Source organism: Cavenderia fasciculata (assembly GCF_000203815.1).
Source record: "Cavenderia fasciculata unplaced genomic scaffold Scf_EU5ZYIE01EUG8B-5, whole genome shotgun sequence".
NCBI classification, from domain to species: Eukaryota; Evosea; class Eumycetozoa; order Acytosteliales; family Cavenderiaceae; genus Cavenderia; species Cavenderia fasciculata.
The window spans coordinates 571673-587914 of NW_004457642.1; the positions used below are offsets into that span (position 1 = coordinate 571673).

The 16242-nt window shown below is 33.2% G+C and overlaps 5 protein-coding genes across 5 annotated transcripts; 1 reads left to right on the forward strand and 4 right to left on the reverse strand.

Moving 5' to 3' along the window:
- Window positions 1-76: 76 nt before the first annotated feature.
- Window positions 77-1898, forward strand: ddx51 (putative RNA helicase; the record flags this gene model as incomplete). Its single annotated transcript, XM_004352274.1, has 5 exons — window positions 77-265; window positions 355-542; window positions 607-913; window positions 994-1400; window positions 1469-1898. 5 exons carry the CDS (start codon window positions 77-79, stop codon window positions 1896-1898), a joined length of 1521 nt encoding a protein of 506 aa, XP_004352326.1.
- Window positions 1899-2015: 117 nt separating this feature from the next.
- On the reverse strand, window positions 2016-6068 carry DFA_09674 (uncharacterized protein; the record flags this gene model as incomplete). Its single annotated transcript, XM_004352275.1, has 3 exons — window positions 2016-2195; window positions 2871-4538; window positions 6018-6068. 3 exons carry the CDS (start codon window positions 6066-6068, stop codon window positions 2016-2018), a joined length of 1899 nt encoding a protein of 632 aa, XP_004352327.1.
- Window positions 6069-6496: 428 nt separating this feature from the next.
- DFA_09675 (phosphatidylinositol-4-phosphate 5-kinase family protein) lies at window positions 6497-10223 on the reverse strand (the record flags this gene model as incomplete). Its single annotated transcript, XM_004352276.1, has 6 exons — window positions 6497-6571; window positions 6635-7513; window positions 7582-8060; window positions 8132-8870; window positions 8938-9913; window positions 10210-10223. 6 exons carry the CDS (start codon window positions 10221-10223, stop codon window positions 6497-6499), a joined length of 3162 nt encoding a protein of 1053 aa, XP_004352328.1.
- Window positions 10224-10598: 375 nt separating this feature from the next.
- DFA_09676 (uncharacterized protein) lies at window positions 10599-12453 on the reverse strand (the record flags this gene model as incomplete). Its single annotated transcript, XM_004352277.1, has 2 exons — window positions 10599-12334; window positions 12432-12453. The coding sequence occupies 2 exons, from the start codon at window positions 12451-12453 to the stop codon at window positions 10599-10601; spliced, it is 1758 nt and encodes a 585-aa protein (XP_004352329.1).
- A 701-nt stretch (window positions 12454-13154) lies between these two features.
- On the reverse strand, window positions 13155-15804 carry DFA_09677 (2-Aminomuconate deaminase; the record flags this gene model as incomplete). Its single annotated transcript, XM_004352278.1, has 7 exons — window positions 13155-13568; window positions 13647-13895; window positions 13975-14184; window positions 14266-14308; window positions 15179-15201; window positions 15310-15573; window positions 15667-15804. 7 exons carry the CDS (start codon window positions 15802-15804, stop codon window positions 13155-13157), a joined length of 1341 nt encoding a protein of 446 aa, XP_004352330.1.
- Between the last annotated feature and the right edge of the window lie 438 nt (window positions 15805-16242).

Consider the following 16242-nt stretch of genomic DNA (forward strand, 5'->3'; position numbering starts at 1 on the left):
TGATCATTCGTCTCATTCGTATTTATTCATTTCATCTTAAATTAGGAGAGAGAGATATATAGAGAGATAGAGAGAGATGTCATTAGAATCATATGGATTACCAGATTGGATCATCAATAATCTAAATGAACAGAATATAGTAGATTTAATGCCTGTACAGAGTGAGATTGTACCATTCATTGCTCGTACTGAAGGTCATGATATTCTAGTGGCTGCACCAACAGGTTCAGGTAAAACATTGTCTTATGTATTACCAATTGTTCAAGTATGTTCTATCAAATAGAAAAGAAAGAAAGAGATATGTAAATCTTATCAAACAATCAATCTCTAATCTATATTTCAATTTCTTTATAGAAATTACATAAAAGAATCATTAGAAGATTAAGAGTATTGGTTATTTTACCAACACATGATTTAGTGATTCAAACTGAAAAGACATTTCAATCAATTATAAAAGGAACTAATCTTGTTGTTGAATCATTGGGTTTAAAATCATTACATTTGGAACAAAGTTTATTGGTTTCATCACATTATAATCAACAGTATGATTGAAAATCAAATCCTTATATAGTTTAAGTATTCTTCCTTACTTTTTTTTTCTTGTAGAAATGATAGTGTTTATTATGAAAGTTTAGTAGATATAGTTGTAACGACACCTGGTAGATTGGTAGAACATTTAAATGAAACACCTGGATTTAATTTACAACATTTAACATACCTCGTCATTGATGAGGCCGATAGATTATTAAGAGAATCTTATCAATTTTGGTTGGAAAGAGTCATTGATTCTACCAAATCAGGTACAAATGATCGTTCAATCAATCTCTCCAACCGAGGTGATATGCAAATCCTCGATTCAAAATATAAAAGTTTAGGTTCACATTTGGAACATTTATCATCAAAAGAATCAAGAGTAAATATAAATATAAAGATATAAATATTAATCAACTTAATATTAAACCTATTATTTTTTTTCTTATTCTTTTTATTTAGTTAATTAAATTATTATTATCAGCAACAATGACATATAATCCAGAAAAGATTTCATTATTGGAATTAAATGCACCTTTATATTATAGTTCAACGAAAAAGAAGGAATCATCTACCAAATATTCAATGCCAGACAGTTTACAAGAATATTATGTTGCATGTCCAGCATCACAAAAACCATTATCATTGATTCACATTGTATATTCAATCCTACTGAAAAAGAAATCAGATAATGCCCGTATCATTTGTTTCACCAACAACAAGGAAATTGCTCAAAGATTGCATACTCTAATTGGATTGGTCAATGAAATCAATGGATATAATATAAAACCTGCTTTATATTCTTCTACCGTTTCAACTATTGAACGTTCACATTTATTAGAAAGTTTAAAAAATAATCATATTAATTTGTAAGTAAAACAAACAAAAAAAAAAAGATAGAAAGAATCATAAATTAATTTATCTATTTCCATTTTAGATTAATTTGTAGTGATATTTTATCAAGAGGTATGGATGTACCAAATGTTGATGCAGTAATTAATTATAATTTACCATTGACAGCAGTGCTTTATGTACATAGAGTTGGTAGAACTGCAAGAGCAGGAAAGGAGGGAGAAGCATACACCATTGTAGATACAGTAGACAAATCAAAATTGATTGCCATTTCCAACAAGGCATCTAGATTAAATCCCATCAAAAGATTGGTTTTCAACAACAAGGATTTTGTATTGTTTGAAAAGACTTATAAAAAGGCATTAATCCAAACCAAACAATCTTTAAAATTATCTAGTCATAAACTTGGTTTATTAAAAAATGGTGGCAACGGAACAAATAATAACAAAACATCAACTCTAATTGAATCATTATTGGAAATTAACAAAAAAAGAGCCCAAAGAAATTTTGAATAATAAATCTATTTTTTTTTGTTCAAAACGTTATAAATATATCTTTCTTCTGTTTGGTTTATTTCTCTCTCTCTTTTATGGATTCTGTTTGGTTAAATTAATTAATTATTATTATTTGGGTTAATAGGAAAAATCAAAAATCTTTATAGTACTATCTTCATAGCCAGTAATTAATTTTGAATCGGTAAATTTAAGACAACAAACAGCGGATTGACCCTTGATGGTATTGACGTGAGTTCCATTCTTTAGATCCCAAAGACGGATAGTGCTGTCGGTGGAGCCGCTGAGTAGTTTGTTTCCCTTAAATTGTAGACAGTGAATCATGTTGTCGTGTCCCTGAAGGGTGTGAATCAATTGGCCGCTCATGTCCCAGACTTTGAGTTGGCTGTCGTGGCTACCACTGACAAGCTGACCGTTTTCATACTGGAGACAGTTGATCTTGTGCGTGTGGGCGCGGATAGTGTTGGTGCAACGTGCATCCAGATCCCAGATTCGGATGGTCTTGTCGTAGGAGCCGCTGACCACAAGGTCCTGTCCGTTGTGGTTGATGGCTTGAAGGCAACGTACCGGTGCAGTGTGTCCTCGCATGGTTCGCAGACAATTGGTGGTGTTTAGGTCGAAAACGCGCATAGTGCCGTCGACGCAGCCGCATATCAAAGTATTGTCGACGATTTGCAGACACCAGACGCTGCTGTGCGTCTGTATCGTGTCGACGCAGGTGCCGTCGAATCGATTCCAAATCTTGACACTGCCGTCGGCGCTTCCACTAATCAAACGCTCTTTGGTCGAGCCTAGGCAGATGGTGCCGTTTTTGTGGCCGCTCAGTGTGCGGATACAGCGGTTCTTGCTGTCTTCGGGGTCGTCAGTGAACTGGTTCGACTCGCCAATACCGTTGCAGTCCCACACCTTGACGGTCATGTCTTCTGAGCCACTGATCAGGCTGTTGGTCTCGGGCTCGTACAGTAGACTCCAAACAATCTCTTTGTGGCCGCGGAGTACGGTGGTTCTGTACTTTCCACGTCGCCAATTACTGTCCTTTCTAAACTCTCCAACATACCAATTATCACCCCATACACTACCTCCATACGATATCTGTGGAGATTGTTGATCAAATGTAGTTGTAGTAGTGGTTGTGGTTGAGGTTGTAGTTGACAATGGTGATGACAATAATGTTGTAGATGGAGATGGACATAATGAAGGAGAATTCGATGATGAAGAGGAGGACGATGCTTTTTCATCACATTCCATTGATTTCTTATGGATAAAGAGTGAGTTACCACCACCACCACCACTTCCAATACTACCAGACTTGGGGGGTGGAGCATCAAAGAAACTAGAACCATCTAGTAGACGACGTTGTAGGCAAATGTCACGCCACAATGAAATGTCAAATGCAAGAGACCGCCATTTGCGACTGACCCGACACACACCACTGCACAAATCCATTGGCGTTAGAAAGCAGAATATATGCAACATGACTTCGTCGGGCAGGATCAAGGTGAGACACCTGCTCTCGTTCTTGGCCAAGTTGTAGCGAATGGCAATCGATATGTAAGAGTTTGCAATCGTCTTTATGTATTCGTTCTTTTTCCGTTGGACGGTGCGCAACTGTAGCTTGTGGAGGCGAATGTCACGTTCGATTGCCTGCTTGGTTTCGGTCAGTTGCTTGATGGTGCGCTCGACAGCCTCGAGCTCGCTGGACCGCATCTCTACGTTGGAAATGGTCTCTCTCTCGTCTTTGAGCACTTCAGATACCAAGGGATCGCCATTATACCAAGAATCGATAGGGTCAATGTCCATCTGGTCGCCCACTGAATACCGGTTGGGCTCCATCTCGTCTTCGGCCATCTCCTCGTCAATATCTCCGCCGCAGTCGTCGAGATCATCATCGTCATCGTCTTCATCTTGATCATCATCTTCAAAGTCGTCGTCTTCGCTTGCTATCTGTTGCAATTGTTGTTGTTGCAATAACAGCAACTTGTTCTGTTGTTGATGTAATGTACTACATGGACAGATTGGGTGATGAATACCTCTATATGAAAAACTTGATGGTGATGGTGTATTTAATGCCGACAATGAAGAAGATGAAATTATATTATTATTATTGGAGGAAGAGGAAGGAGATGGTGGTGGTCTATTTACCTGAACACCCACCAAAGTAGGACTGTATTCAACTAGTAGATTACTACCACTTCCACGTTGACTTTCTTGTTGAGGAGAGAGTAATAGTTGTTGGTTGTTGTTTGATGAAAAAGATGATCCATCTTCTATACCAATATGAAGAGGATTGTCGATGGTAACGCTAATGGTGGACTGTTTTTTGCGTTTCTCTCTTTTTTTCTTTTTTCTATCTTTTCCATCTAGTTTTTTCTTGTTGTTGTTGTTGCTGCTATTGATTAAAAGTAACGGATTTGGGCATCCACTATTAATATTTCCATCCAACATCATAATCGATCCTCCACTACTATTACTATTCCATGAAGATGACAATGATGAAGATGATGAACTGCCTGCTGAACTACTACTACTAAAATTGGTGATGGAATTTGCATTTAATGATGCAGTTGGTATAGATTGATTGGAATTATTATTTTGTTGTTGCTGTTGATTGGTAGGTATGGTTCCATAATTTTGTATCATTATCTATAATATTAAATTTAATGGTTAGTCATGTACAAAGAAGCTAGCAAACATTCAAATCGTACTGTTTAATTTACTTTTTTTTTTTTTGTTTCTTTAATGATGAATGTTGATTGATATAAATATTTCAATGATAAATAATTAATTCCTTTTTATCTATATATAAAATGATGATAATAATATAATATAATAATAATAAATGTTTGATAAATATATTATTAAATTACATAAACTATTTTTGATGAAGTGTTCAACGATCAAGACAAAAAAAAAACAATTTAATATGGATTGTACTAGTTGGGAGGAATACTCTGTTGAGACTGTGACAATACTGCTGGCTGGATGTGATGATGATGTGATTCTTCTGGAAATATATGAATTCAGCAGTTGATAAATAATGGATGGTGTTACTACTACTACTCTCTTTCAAATTGTTATGTACTGCTGCTGCTCCTACTCTACTGCTGCTGTTAAATCTAAATGTTGGTAAAAACAGTAATGTTCTTTTTATCGGTGATGTTTTTATATCCTTATATATTTGTTCTATTTATTCTGCTTGCAAGTCATTTATTTATTTACTCCACTCCCCTACATACTCTCTCACATAACCAAACTTGATGTGATGGGGGGTATAAATCATCAATAAATAAATAAAACTACAACAAACAAATTCAATAGAAAAAGAAGGCAACCAAACCCATAATGACCCATCCCTCGCTCTACTCTATTCTCTGCTTCATGTTGAACATATGTCACACAACACAACACAACAAGTTATATTAATAGTCTAGGGAGAGAGTGGTAGTGGGGCAAGATGTGATGGTGGGTGAATTGAATTGATGGTAATGGAGTGAGAGGGGTGGGTGTGCATTTGTTTTTCTGTTTTTTTTTTTTTGTTGTTCCCCTTTGTACATTTTGCTAGTTCCGTATTATTATTATTAAATGAAGATGGATCCAATTGTCGTTGGGTGTGGTAATGAGTGAGTGAGTGAGAGAGTGAGTGCGTGCATGCGCGTGAGTTAATCAGATACACGATATATAGGGGGTGTAAAGTGAATGCATGATGTATCAAATTTGATTGAAACACACACATATATGTGTGGTTGTTTTTTGTTTGTATTGTTTTCCTTTTTCCTATTTTGAATTTCCTATTGTTGGTTCGGATGTTTTTGTTTGTTTACTCTACTTTTGTAAATTAACGAATATTGATAATAATCCTATATATTTTAATAATAATAGGAGGATATGATAATAATAATAAATGGATGTTGTGGTTGGTTGAGGAGAGCAGGTGTAAGGTAGGTAGGTAGGTAGGTAGGTAGGTTGATTGACACAAGAGTTGGGGATTGAATACATGGTATTGTACGATTATGATGATGGTGATGATGATGATGATAATGGATGATTAGTTTGTTTGTTTGTTTTGTTATTTGTTTTCAATAATAACTAATTTGTTATTATCTATTCTTTTTGCAAATTTACTATAATTGTACGACGACGACGAACAACGATAACACTGACCACAACATTCATTCATCATCAACGAACAAACAAACAAAATAGATATCCAAACAATGTATTTGTTTGTTTGTTGGAGTTGGAGTTGTGCGACTTTACAAATTATTATTCTTATTATTATTAGTATTCTTTCCATGAGCCAAAAATAATGAATCATACTACTCCATCCTTTCTTCTCATGAACCATGGTATTAATTTTCCATACCCACTTCTTTATAGCTGAAAAATGATGGGTGTTTTCGATGTTGGAGATGGTGTGAATGAAAAACAAACATATGGAGGGGGGTGTGTAATTACTCTTTGGTATAATCAGACCTTTTACTCTCTTCGATGGTTGAGTCTTTTTTAAAAAAGGGTGGTTTATTTCCTTTTAAAATTGGTTGGTATTTCCCATCTTACTTTCTTTTCGTGATGCGCATTCTACCATTCTTTTAAATTTTGCCTCAATCGATAATATTATTTGTATAGGCAATGAAACGACTACGATAATCTTTTGGACTGATTGCAGAGATTTGATTCTATAAAAAGAAGATTAGTCCTTTTTTTCTCGATTTAGTTTTATATTATATATTATTACATACTCTATCAAATATGACAGATTTTATGGCATGTTCACCTCTCTTTTTCATATCATAAGTTGTCAAGGTATCGATTAAACCAATAAAATAAATCAATTCTGTATCTTCTTCATCTTCATGTTGTTGTTTTTTGGTATCATCCAATTCATTACCACTTTCCTCACCAGATGAAGCAATATCATAACCTGGTTGATCAGATGTATGAACTGTCATTGTATCCATCTTTGCAGTTGGTGGTGGTGTTGGATCGCCTCCTCCATTTCCATTTTCTTGTGGTAGAGTAGATTTACCACTTTTAAGATTTTTAATGGGAATGAGCGTAATATATTTCTTGTGTGTTTTGGAAGTACAAGATTGAATTCCGTTGAGATCCTTTTTAAAGAATGAAATATCTCTTTGATGATGATGTGCAGCTGCATTGATACTAGATGAAGAGGATGAGGGAGAATAGGATGCTGGACGAGCAGAAGGTGAAGTTGATTTGTTACAAACGTGGATACCAAGCAACAGAGAGTAATCGCAAATATAGTGGCTTTGCATCCAATCCGTGTCAATTTCCAATTGAGTCTGTAAAAGTACACGACACGGTCCAATGTGAATTTTCCTTTTCAAATTCAAATCTTTGAGTGTTGGGACAGTGTTGGTACAATCCAATTCATCTATATCTACATATCTTCCAACTGTCGATCCCTTTAAATCGTATTTCTCACTCAGTTCGAGCATTGTCGAATGCGAGTAGAAAAGGTTTTCCATAATTACAAATACAATATCTCTTTCCCTATACGCATCATTTCCATTTGAATTGGCAACATGTAATTTACCTTTTAATCTAAATAATCCATAAAATCTTGGTAATAAACTATTTGGATGTTTATCAATATGCTAAAAAATAATAAAATAAGTAATTAATTAAATATTATTATTAATTATTTGTTTTGTTTTTGACATACTTGATGATAAGATTGAAATATTTTAGTAAAAGTTAAAAATTCATTATGAGGAATGGTTTTGATAAAATATTTTTCATCTTTTGATTTGAAAAAAAAGCTTCCACTGCGGCCAATGGTAGTAACCTCTATAAATTCTACAATGTCTTGATGGCATTTTAAAAAATGTTCGACATTGTAAAATGATCGAATCTTTTGAAACACTTTGGGGGCATAAGTTGTAAACTGCCAAGTCAATTGATAGTCATCCAACACCTCGTAGGTGCTTTGCGTAGTATATTCTTCAGGTGTCATTTCACTAAAACTTGAGCTTAGATTTCCACTACTCAATCCTCTATTCCTGCTACTTCCAATACTAATGTCCGGTGATGGTAAATCTTCCAACATTCTCTTGAATCCATTTGATAATAATAATATCCATGTATTGGTTTCACTATTATCTTCTTTTTTCTTATTTGCTGGTTTATATATTGTTTCTTCAACTATAAAAATAAATAAAAATTAATAAATAAAGAAGATCTAGAATTAATTAATTAAAGTTGTTGATACATACTAAAAGCTTTAGAATATTTTAAAAATGTAAATGGTGATGAAACTACTTTATATGCAAATGATGATGATGATGATGATTGGGCTGCTGCCGCCGTTGTTGATGATGGTGTAGATGATGATGATGGTTGATTATTTGAAGAGGATGAAGTACTAGATTTATCATCACCAACTGATAAATCTTCTTTTTGTTGAGGTGATTGTACAATGGGTGTTGAAATTTCCAAAGGTGAAAGATTATTATTATTATTGATCTCACTTTCTTTATCTGTACAAGTGTTGATATTATTTAATAATTCCTTTTCCTTTTCCTTTTCCTTTTCAATTTCTTTTATCTTTTCAATTCCCTTTTCTTTTTCTTTTTCATTTTCCTTTTCTTTTAATTTTTCATTTTCTTTTTCCTTTTCAGAGATTATAGTAAAAAGTTGTGTATTACTACATTTACTGATAAACTCTGATAGAATGGTAGGTTGTCCCAAAAATAGTTCAATATCTGGTGATACAATCGTAGATATAGGTGATCGCAAATAATTAAAAAAATGTTTTTGTAATTCCATTAATGATGCCTGTGTTTGAATCGTTTGTTCATCTTGTTCCTGTTCGACCTCTGCTAGTTGTTTGTTTACAACATTTCCATAATCATGTACAATAATGTTTGTTTCATTGTATAGTATAGTTGCAATTTCCTTTCCAGTTAAACATTCTTTACCTGTCAATACATGTAATCTATTTGCATTTTCAGTCTAAACAAATATCGCATTAATAATCTACTTTTTATACTATATTGATCTAATATTCTAATATATATACCTTTAATAATAAAATTTCAACAATGACTTTAATTAAATCATCACAATCTAACCAATAACAACCTTGATCATTTTCTTCATTGATCATTAATTCGATTTCTTCATTGTATCTTGGTGGACCGACAAACAACCATTGCATGAGTGCAGAGTAAAAGAGAAAAGAGGTTGGCATGCCATCAAACATGGATTCGATCGATTTGTTTGAACCACCCTCATCCTCTATACCAATGGGGAATGATACAATGATAGTTGGTGGTTTCTTGGTATATGTATTGTTTTCAATGTATGGGTTACCAGATTCAGCGGCAGCGGTAGCACCAGCTACACCACTACTATTGTTATTATTACTATTATTATTATAGTTGTTATTATTTGTAATTGCAGTCCTACAACATGTAGATACTATATCCAATTTCCTATACATTTCTTTGTATTGTGTCCATTCGAAACAAACAATTACATAATCTATATCCTCGATAATATCGACTAGTCTCGATGTCACTTTGGCCAACTCTTCTGTCGACTTGGTATCAAAGACATTGATATATGTCTGTTCAAACAGATCGTTGTTGTCTGCCTCTTTCAATTCAGAGGGGTTGATGACTGACGAAGAGAGCCTGGTTGATGCATCGGTAGCAGCAGTCTCGATTGATATCATATGTACACGACACTCGTATTGCATAAGTACACTCGTTAGCAGTGTGTGTAGAAACGATCCTTGGTCACCAATCACAGCTATACTCTTGGCAAAGAGCTGTGACTTTTTCATCAATGTATTGGCTCGTTTATCATTCTTTAAGTTGTTTTTAATGATTTGTTGTTGTTGTAATAGTTTACTTGGTGTTGCCTTATTATTATTATTCTTTGGTGGTTGCGAAGGTGATGATGATGGTGAAGATGGTGAAGACGATGTTGATGAAGAAGATGGTGATGATGGAGGTTGAGGTGATGGTGTTCCTTTTAATTTTGATTTAAATCTATTAAAATGTAACATTCTCTCTCTCTCTCTCTCTCTCTAAATCTAATCTAAACTAAACTTGATTGTCATATATAAATATATATAAATACAAACTACTAACTATACTATACAATTCTACTCTATATTATTCTATTATATTTGTTGTCTCGACATGAATCATCACATCAACTAAATGAATGAATGATATGAATACAACTATATATATATAAAAGAACAAAAAAAGACAATCTAATAATAGTAGTATGATTGTAAATACAAATTTATAAATACAAAATTAGCTAGAAATAATCACACTTTTTGGAAGACATTTTAAAAAAGTTGTATCTACAAAATATGGGTTTGGGTCGAAAGTGACTCAAAAAAAACATCAACCGGACAAGCCTGTTGATCTTGATCTTAATCTCTCTCTTTTTTATTTACCCTGGGTGTGAATATATACCGATCTAATCAAATCAAAAAGATATATAACAATATAGTTGTATAGGGATAAAAAGCTTTTTTATTAATCGAGGTCCATTTCTCTTTTTTTTTTGTTTGAAGTATCGATCAGAATAATATTAATAATTAATTAATTGGAATGGAATGATATATTTTATATAAATGATTGTTATTGTGTATGTTGTATAAGTTATATATGTTGTATTTGTTGTATATGTTGTAGGGTTTATATGTTGTATGATGGGTTATTTTGATTTCAAATGATTTTCCAAATCATTACCAAATTTTTTAAGAGTTCCTAAACCTGCTGATAGGTCTGCATCCAATTTAGGTATTTCAAATGGGATCATGATATTTCTTTTTTTAAGACTTGGACTGTTTGGAAGTGGTGTACCTGAAACAGTTGTACCAGTAGTACTTGGAACTTGTTGATCATCAGTAAACATACAACCATCATTATCCTTTGAAACTAGTTGAGCTTTGATCAAAGACATATTTGGAATATTGAGAGTAAGGTTGAAATTACTGACTTGAAGATTCTGTGGAATGACTCCATCTTTGTTTTTAGAGGCTGGGTACCCTGTAAAGTTGTATCCATCGGGTTTAATGATTTGGACGTAATAGATGCCATTTGGAATACTGTCAAATAGATAGTCACCGTAGGCATCGGTTTCAGTTCGATCGATTTCATTGCCTTGGTATCCTCTAAGAATGACTGTAATACCTTCAATGCCAGTATCATTTGATTGGACTTGTCCATCTCGATTAATGTCATTACAAACATTACCAGAGATGGCAAATACTCTGGGAATGATACCGCCATCTGTCTTTTTAATGAGTTGGCAATAGATTGATTCTGTTCCATTGAGAATAAAGTGTTGGGTCCTTCCAGTAGTTCGATTAAATGCATTTCCAATAGTCTCTGGTGATATTTTTGAGCCTGTTGGATTGACCATACGCAAACAATATCTACCTGGCAGGACCTTGTTAAATTGGTATTTACCAGTGTTGTCTGCAAATGATGTATCTTGTAACTCACCTCGGGGTGATGATAATAGTTGTACCTCAACTCCTTCGTATGGACTTTCATTGGAATTGTATAAGCCATTTGCATTAAGATCGGCATAAATAAATGATTCAATTTTACATTCAACTGGTGGAGGTGTTGGTTTTGGAGTTGGTGGTGCTGGAGTTTGACTTGGAGTTGGTGTCGGTGTAGGTGTAGGTGTTGGAGTAGGTGTTTGGGATGGGGTAGGGGTTGGAGTAGGAGCTGGAGTAGGAGATGGAATAGGATCAGGACAGCCAATTGCAATTAAAGAATAATAAACTACAATACCACCACAATTCTCTTTACAATCACTATTTAGAGTTGCTTCAATTCTTGATGTAAAATTGGAAGATTGAAGTATAATATAACTACCGGTAGACTGAATATCAAATTCTAAAACCATTGAATGTGATTCATTGTGATGAGAGGTAAACTCTATTTCCTTGTCCATCGATGTCAATAATCCCTTGTCCAATGATTTCCAGCTGCTTGTCATATCGGCTATTTCATTATTCAACCCAAAACTAGTCAATTTGAGAAGGGTTTTAGGTATCAACCCAAAAACTACAAATACAAAGTTAGAAGCTGGTTCTTGAAATTTGAATTGAACTGTAGATGTACGCTTGCCACAACTGTAGTGCATTAGAGTGTGTATGTCTTGTTCACCGGCCAAATCAAAAAACTTGTGGTTACTTGTTAGAGGTTGGAATTTATGCTTCATTCCTTGTATGAGTGGTCGAGACGACCCACTCAATTCAATCGATACCTTTGTCAATCCATCACCCCATTTTAAAGATTTCAAAGGTGATTCCATATCAAATGCCAAACTGAAATCTGAATTTAAATATTGTTTCTTGTTTTCACAATCTGTCAATATATTTTTCTTTCCATGATCCAAAGAAAAAGAGTATGGTATAAATAATATCAAACAAACTAAAAAAGATAATAATTCTATTAAAATAATAAGTATCAGTTTCTTAAAAATGTTTCCATCCATCTATCTAATCTTCCATTTAGATCTATATCATACTTGATAAATTATTATCATTCATTTTTTCCCTCTCTTTTTTTTTTTATTCAATGATATGAAAATGATTGAACGGTCTTTAACTCGAGATATATTGGTGGTATGAATAAATGATGATGATGATGATGATGATACATTTACATAACATATAAATATGTTAATAAAATGAAATAACAATATTATGTATGATATGATGATTAATCAGAACTAAATTTACAAAACAACTACAAGTACAAGCAAGTAGATGTTGATGATGATACTACCGAACAAAAATCCACTCTATTGATTCAATGCAAAGCTTGCAGTTTTATGTTTTTGGTGTGTTGTGGAAAAAAGAGTAGACTGGTAGAAAAGAGGAGGAGGGGGTGGGTCGATCAAAGTCATATGCATATGAGTTTTTCATTTTAGAACATTCATTGCTATCAATGTCAAGTGGTTGATTGATTGGTGGGTGGTAATAGATTGATTGTTGAGGTCATTAATATTGTGGGAGTGATGATGCCAAGCTTGATCAAGTACATGATTTTTGAAACATTTGTGGGGAGGCAAATTAGATTTTGCTGTTAAATTCATTAATGAGGGATTTTACCCCATACCTTCTTCTTCTAAACTCAAACAAAGGTTTGATGATTTATAATAGTAGTACAATGACTAGGTTAAGTTTTGAATTATATATATTATTTATTATTTTTCATTTATTATTTCCAGTTTTATTTTTTTTATTTTTTAATAAGAGTTTGTTGAAATGGTTGTAGATGTGAAACCTCTAACATATCGAAGTGAATTGGCTAGTAATTTAGCACCGTCGGAAGTGTGTGTCCAAGACTCTGATTCGATTCGGTCACTTGGAGGATAGAAATTGAGTGATACAATCTTTCCTGCTCCGTTGGTTGGTGTTTCGGCAATGAGTGGACGCCCATTCTCCCAAGATGCAATTAATGTTGCACCTGTTGAAAGGGTGCCGTCGCTATGTGAACTTTGTCCACCACCACAAAAATTATCTACGCCCATCAGAACCGGATGATTCTCACATTCTCTTTTACCCAATTTTAATTTATACATTCGAGAAGTCGATCCTCCCGTGATAGGATCATAATTATTTTCCAACCATTTTCCTTCTAATCTATTTCCTCCTCCACACTAAAAATAAGAATAAATAATATAAATATTAATAATCTCCAACCCAAGCGACTACTTTCTCTCGGCCCTATACATTACATTTGAATAAGTTCCTAAAACTACACCACCTCCACTTTGAACGAAATCATATAATTCATCGCCTACATGTTTTTGAAAGAATCCACAATATGAAAAAAATAGAATAGCGTCATACTGGAATATGTTTTCCGGAAGTCGTTTGTATCCATTGATATTTAAAATCTCGACATTTTGAATTCCTTGAACTTTCAAGGTCATTTGTACATCTAGAATCTTTTCAATTCCATTTTCAGATGCAATTATTAAATACTAAAATATTTTAGGGAAATGGTTAATTAATAATTTTTATTTCTAATTGTATTTCTAGTCTTGACCAACTATTACATACTTTTTCTTTTATATTTTCAAAATAAAAATCTTTCCAAGGTTGAGGATGATTATATGATTTTAGTTTTGGAGAGGTTTGGAATTTTTCTCTTGATTTTAATTTCCAAAAGCTGTCATCTTGGCAACTATGATAAACTGTTTGTGATACATATTGGAATGAACTTTCAATGTCTTGATCCTCTATATAATTTAAAATAATATGAAATACTTCCTGAGAATATAAATATAAATACAATATTAATAAATATTCAATTTTTTGTTGGAATTTATAAATAATTAATAGGATACTTACAAATGGTAAATATTCCAAAGGTGATAATAAAGTAGTTTCCATTCTAGAAATAAAAGGATTTTAAAAATTATTGGTTTTCCAGAGAGTGCAAAGGAGGCTATTTAAATACTTTTTTAAAATAGGACCCCAATAAAAAGGTAATATATATAAATAAATAAATAATATAGCAAATAAAAATTGTAGGATTATAAAAGAAGAGTAATTTTTTTAAATATCTATATCTAATGCCTTTCTTTTTAAATGACTCTTAATATCTGTAGCAATAATAATAAATGTAGTGTTTGGGTATTTAAATAACATAAGTAGTTTTAATGTTTGTGTGTGCGTGTGTGTGAGTATAGGGTAGGTTTGGTGTTGTTCTTTACAATTCCGTCGACGATCCTATCCCTTTTCTCTCTCTCGCTCTCTCTCTCTTTCTCTATATCTATGCTACCATATATTCAAATCAAAAACAAAAAGCATCAAATTTTAGGATGGATGTATTGTTGTTGTTGTGGTCAAGCAGCAAGTAGTAGCAGTCAGTTGGGAACAAACGTTGTTTTTCAAATTGTTTTTAAAATTTACCACATGGTTTATGTCAATCACAATGCTTATACGATAACAACCACCACTCCTCTCTGAGCATGTGTGTCAGATGAGATGGATGGATGGATGGTTGATAAATAATATATTCTTTGAAAGTGAAGTAATATTACTTTATCCATCATTTTAAATGGGTTTTAAAGGATGGCTTGGTGGGATGTTGTTCATTAAATGAAATTATAATAACATGCATATGATCTAGATTAGATTAAGATTGCATGAATCATGTATATATGCGTATATGTGTTTGAAGATCAATGTTGTATAGTTAGACTAACTAATTTATCTACATTAAAATTCAAATTTTGTCAGTAGAGAATGATTGATTTACTTTGTTTCAGTCATGTCATATGACTAAATAAATATAAATAAATGTTATAAATATATATGTTACTTGTTTGTATTTAATGTATAAATTGTAATAAAGAGAGAGAGAGAGAGTTATGGAGCAAGAGCAACTACTTTAATTTCAATTAAAAGGTTTGGATTTGGGAGTTGATGAACAGCTACAGTGGTACGAGTTGGACCAGTGTCTGCATTAAAGTAGTTGTTGTAGGTTTGATTGAATCCAGCATAATCTTTCATATCGACGAGGAATACAGTCATATCGATGATGTTTGCAAGGTCAGCTCCACCAGACTTTAGAATAGTTTGAATATTCTCAATCACTGCTTTAGTCTGTGCTTTAATGTCTAATGTAACTTTACCATCAGCTTCAACTGTAACCTAAGTTGTAAGTAGTAGGTAGTATAGTCATTTAGTAATTACAAGGTATCATCATCATCATCATCATCTCTCATTACAACAATAATAACATACACCTTCATAAGTATTATCAGGTCTTCTTGAAGAGATACCAGATACGAATAACAAACCATTTGCCTTTCTCATATGTGGGTAGTTGGCAAGTGCCTTGGCACGATCATCTAATATAAATGCTTCTCCGTTGACTGACATCAGTTATCTATCTACTATATTATCTACAATACTATCTGCAAATGGTGTGTTTTACAGTTTTCAAGTTCATCAAACCTCCACCAAAGATTTATTCATTATTCATTTTAATTGATCAACAACCACTCCTGAAAGTACACATAGATATACAGACAAACAGATAGAATAGAGATAGATAGATAGATAGATAGACACTAAACGAATACTCAAATCAATTTGATTGTATACGTGGGTGGGAGGTGATGCTGTTTTTGGCAATGAGGGGTGTGGAGTGGAATCGAGATTCATTCTTCGATCTCTTTCATAACCGACTTGAATAATAATAATTATTTTTTTGCAAAGGTGGAGGTCAGACTCTGTTGCCTGATCCCTCCGTTCATTCATTCTATTCTGTTTTATGTTGCTATCTACAGTTTAGTATTATTAGTATTTATTACTACT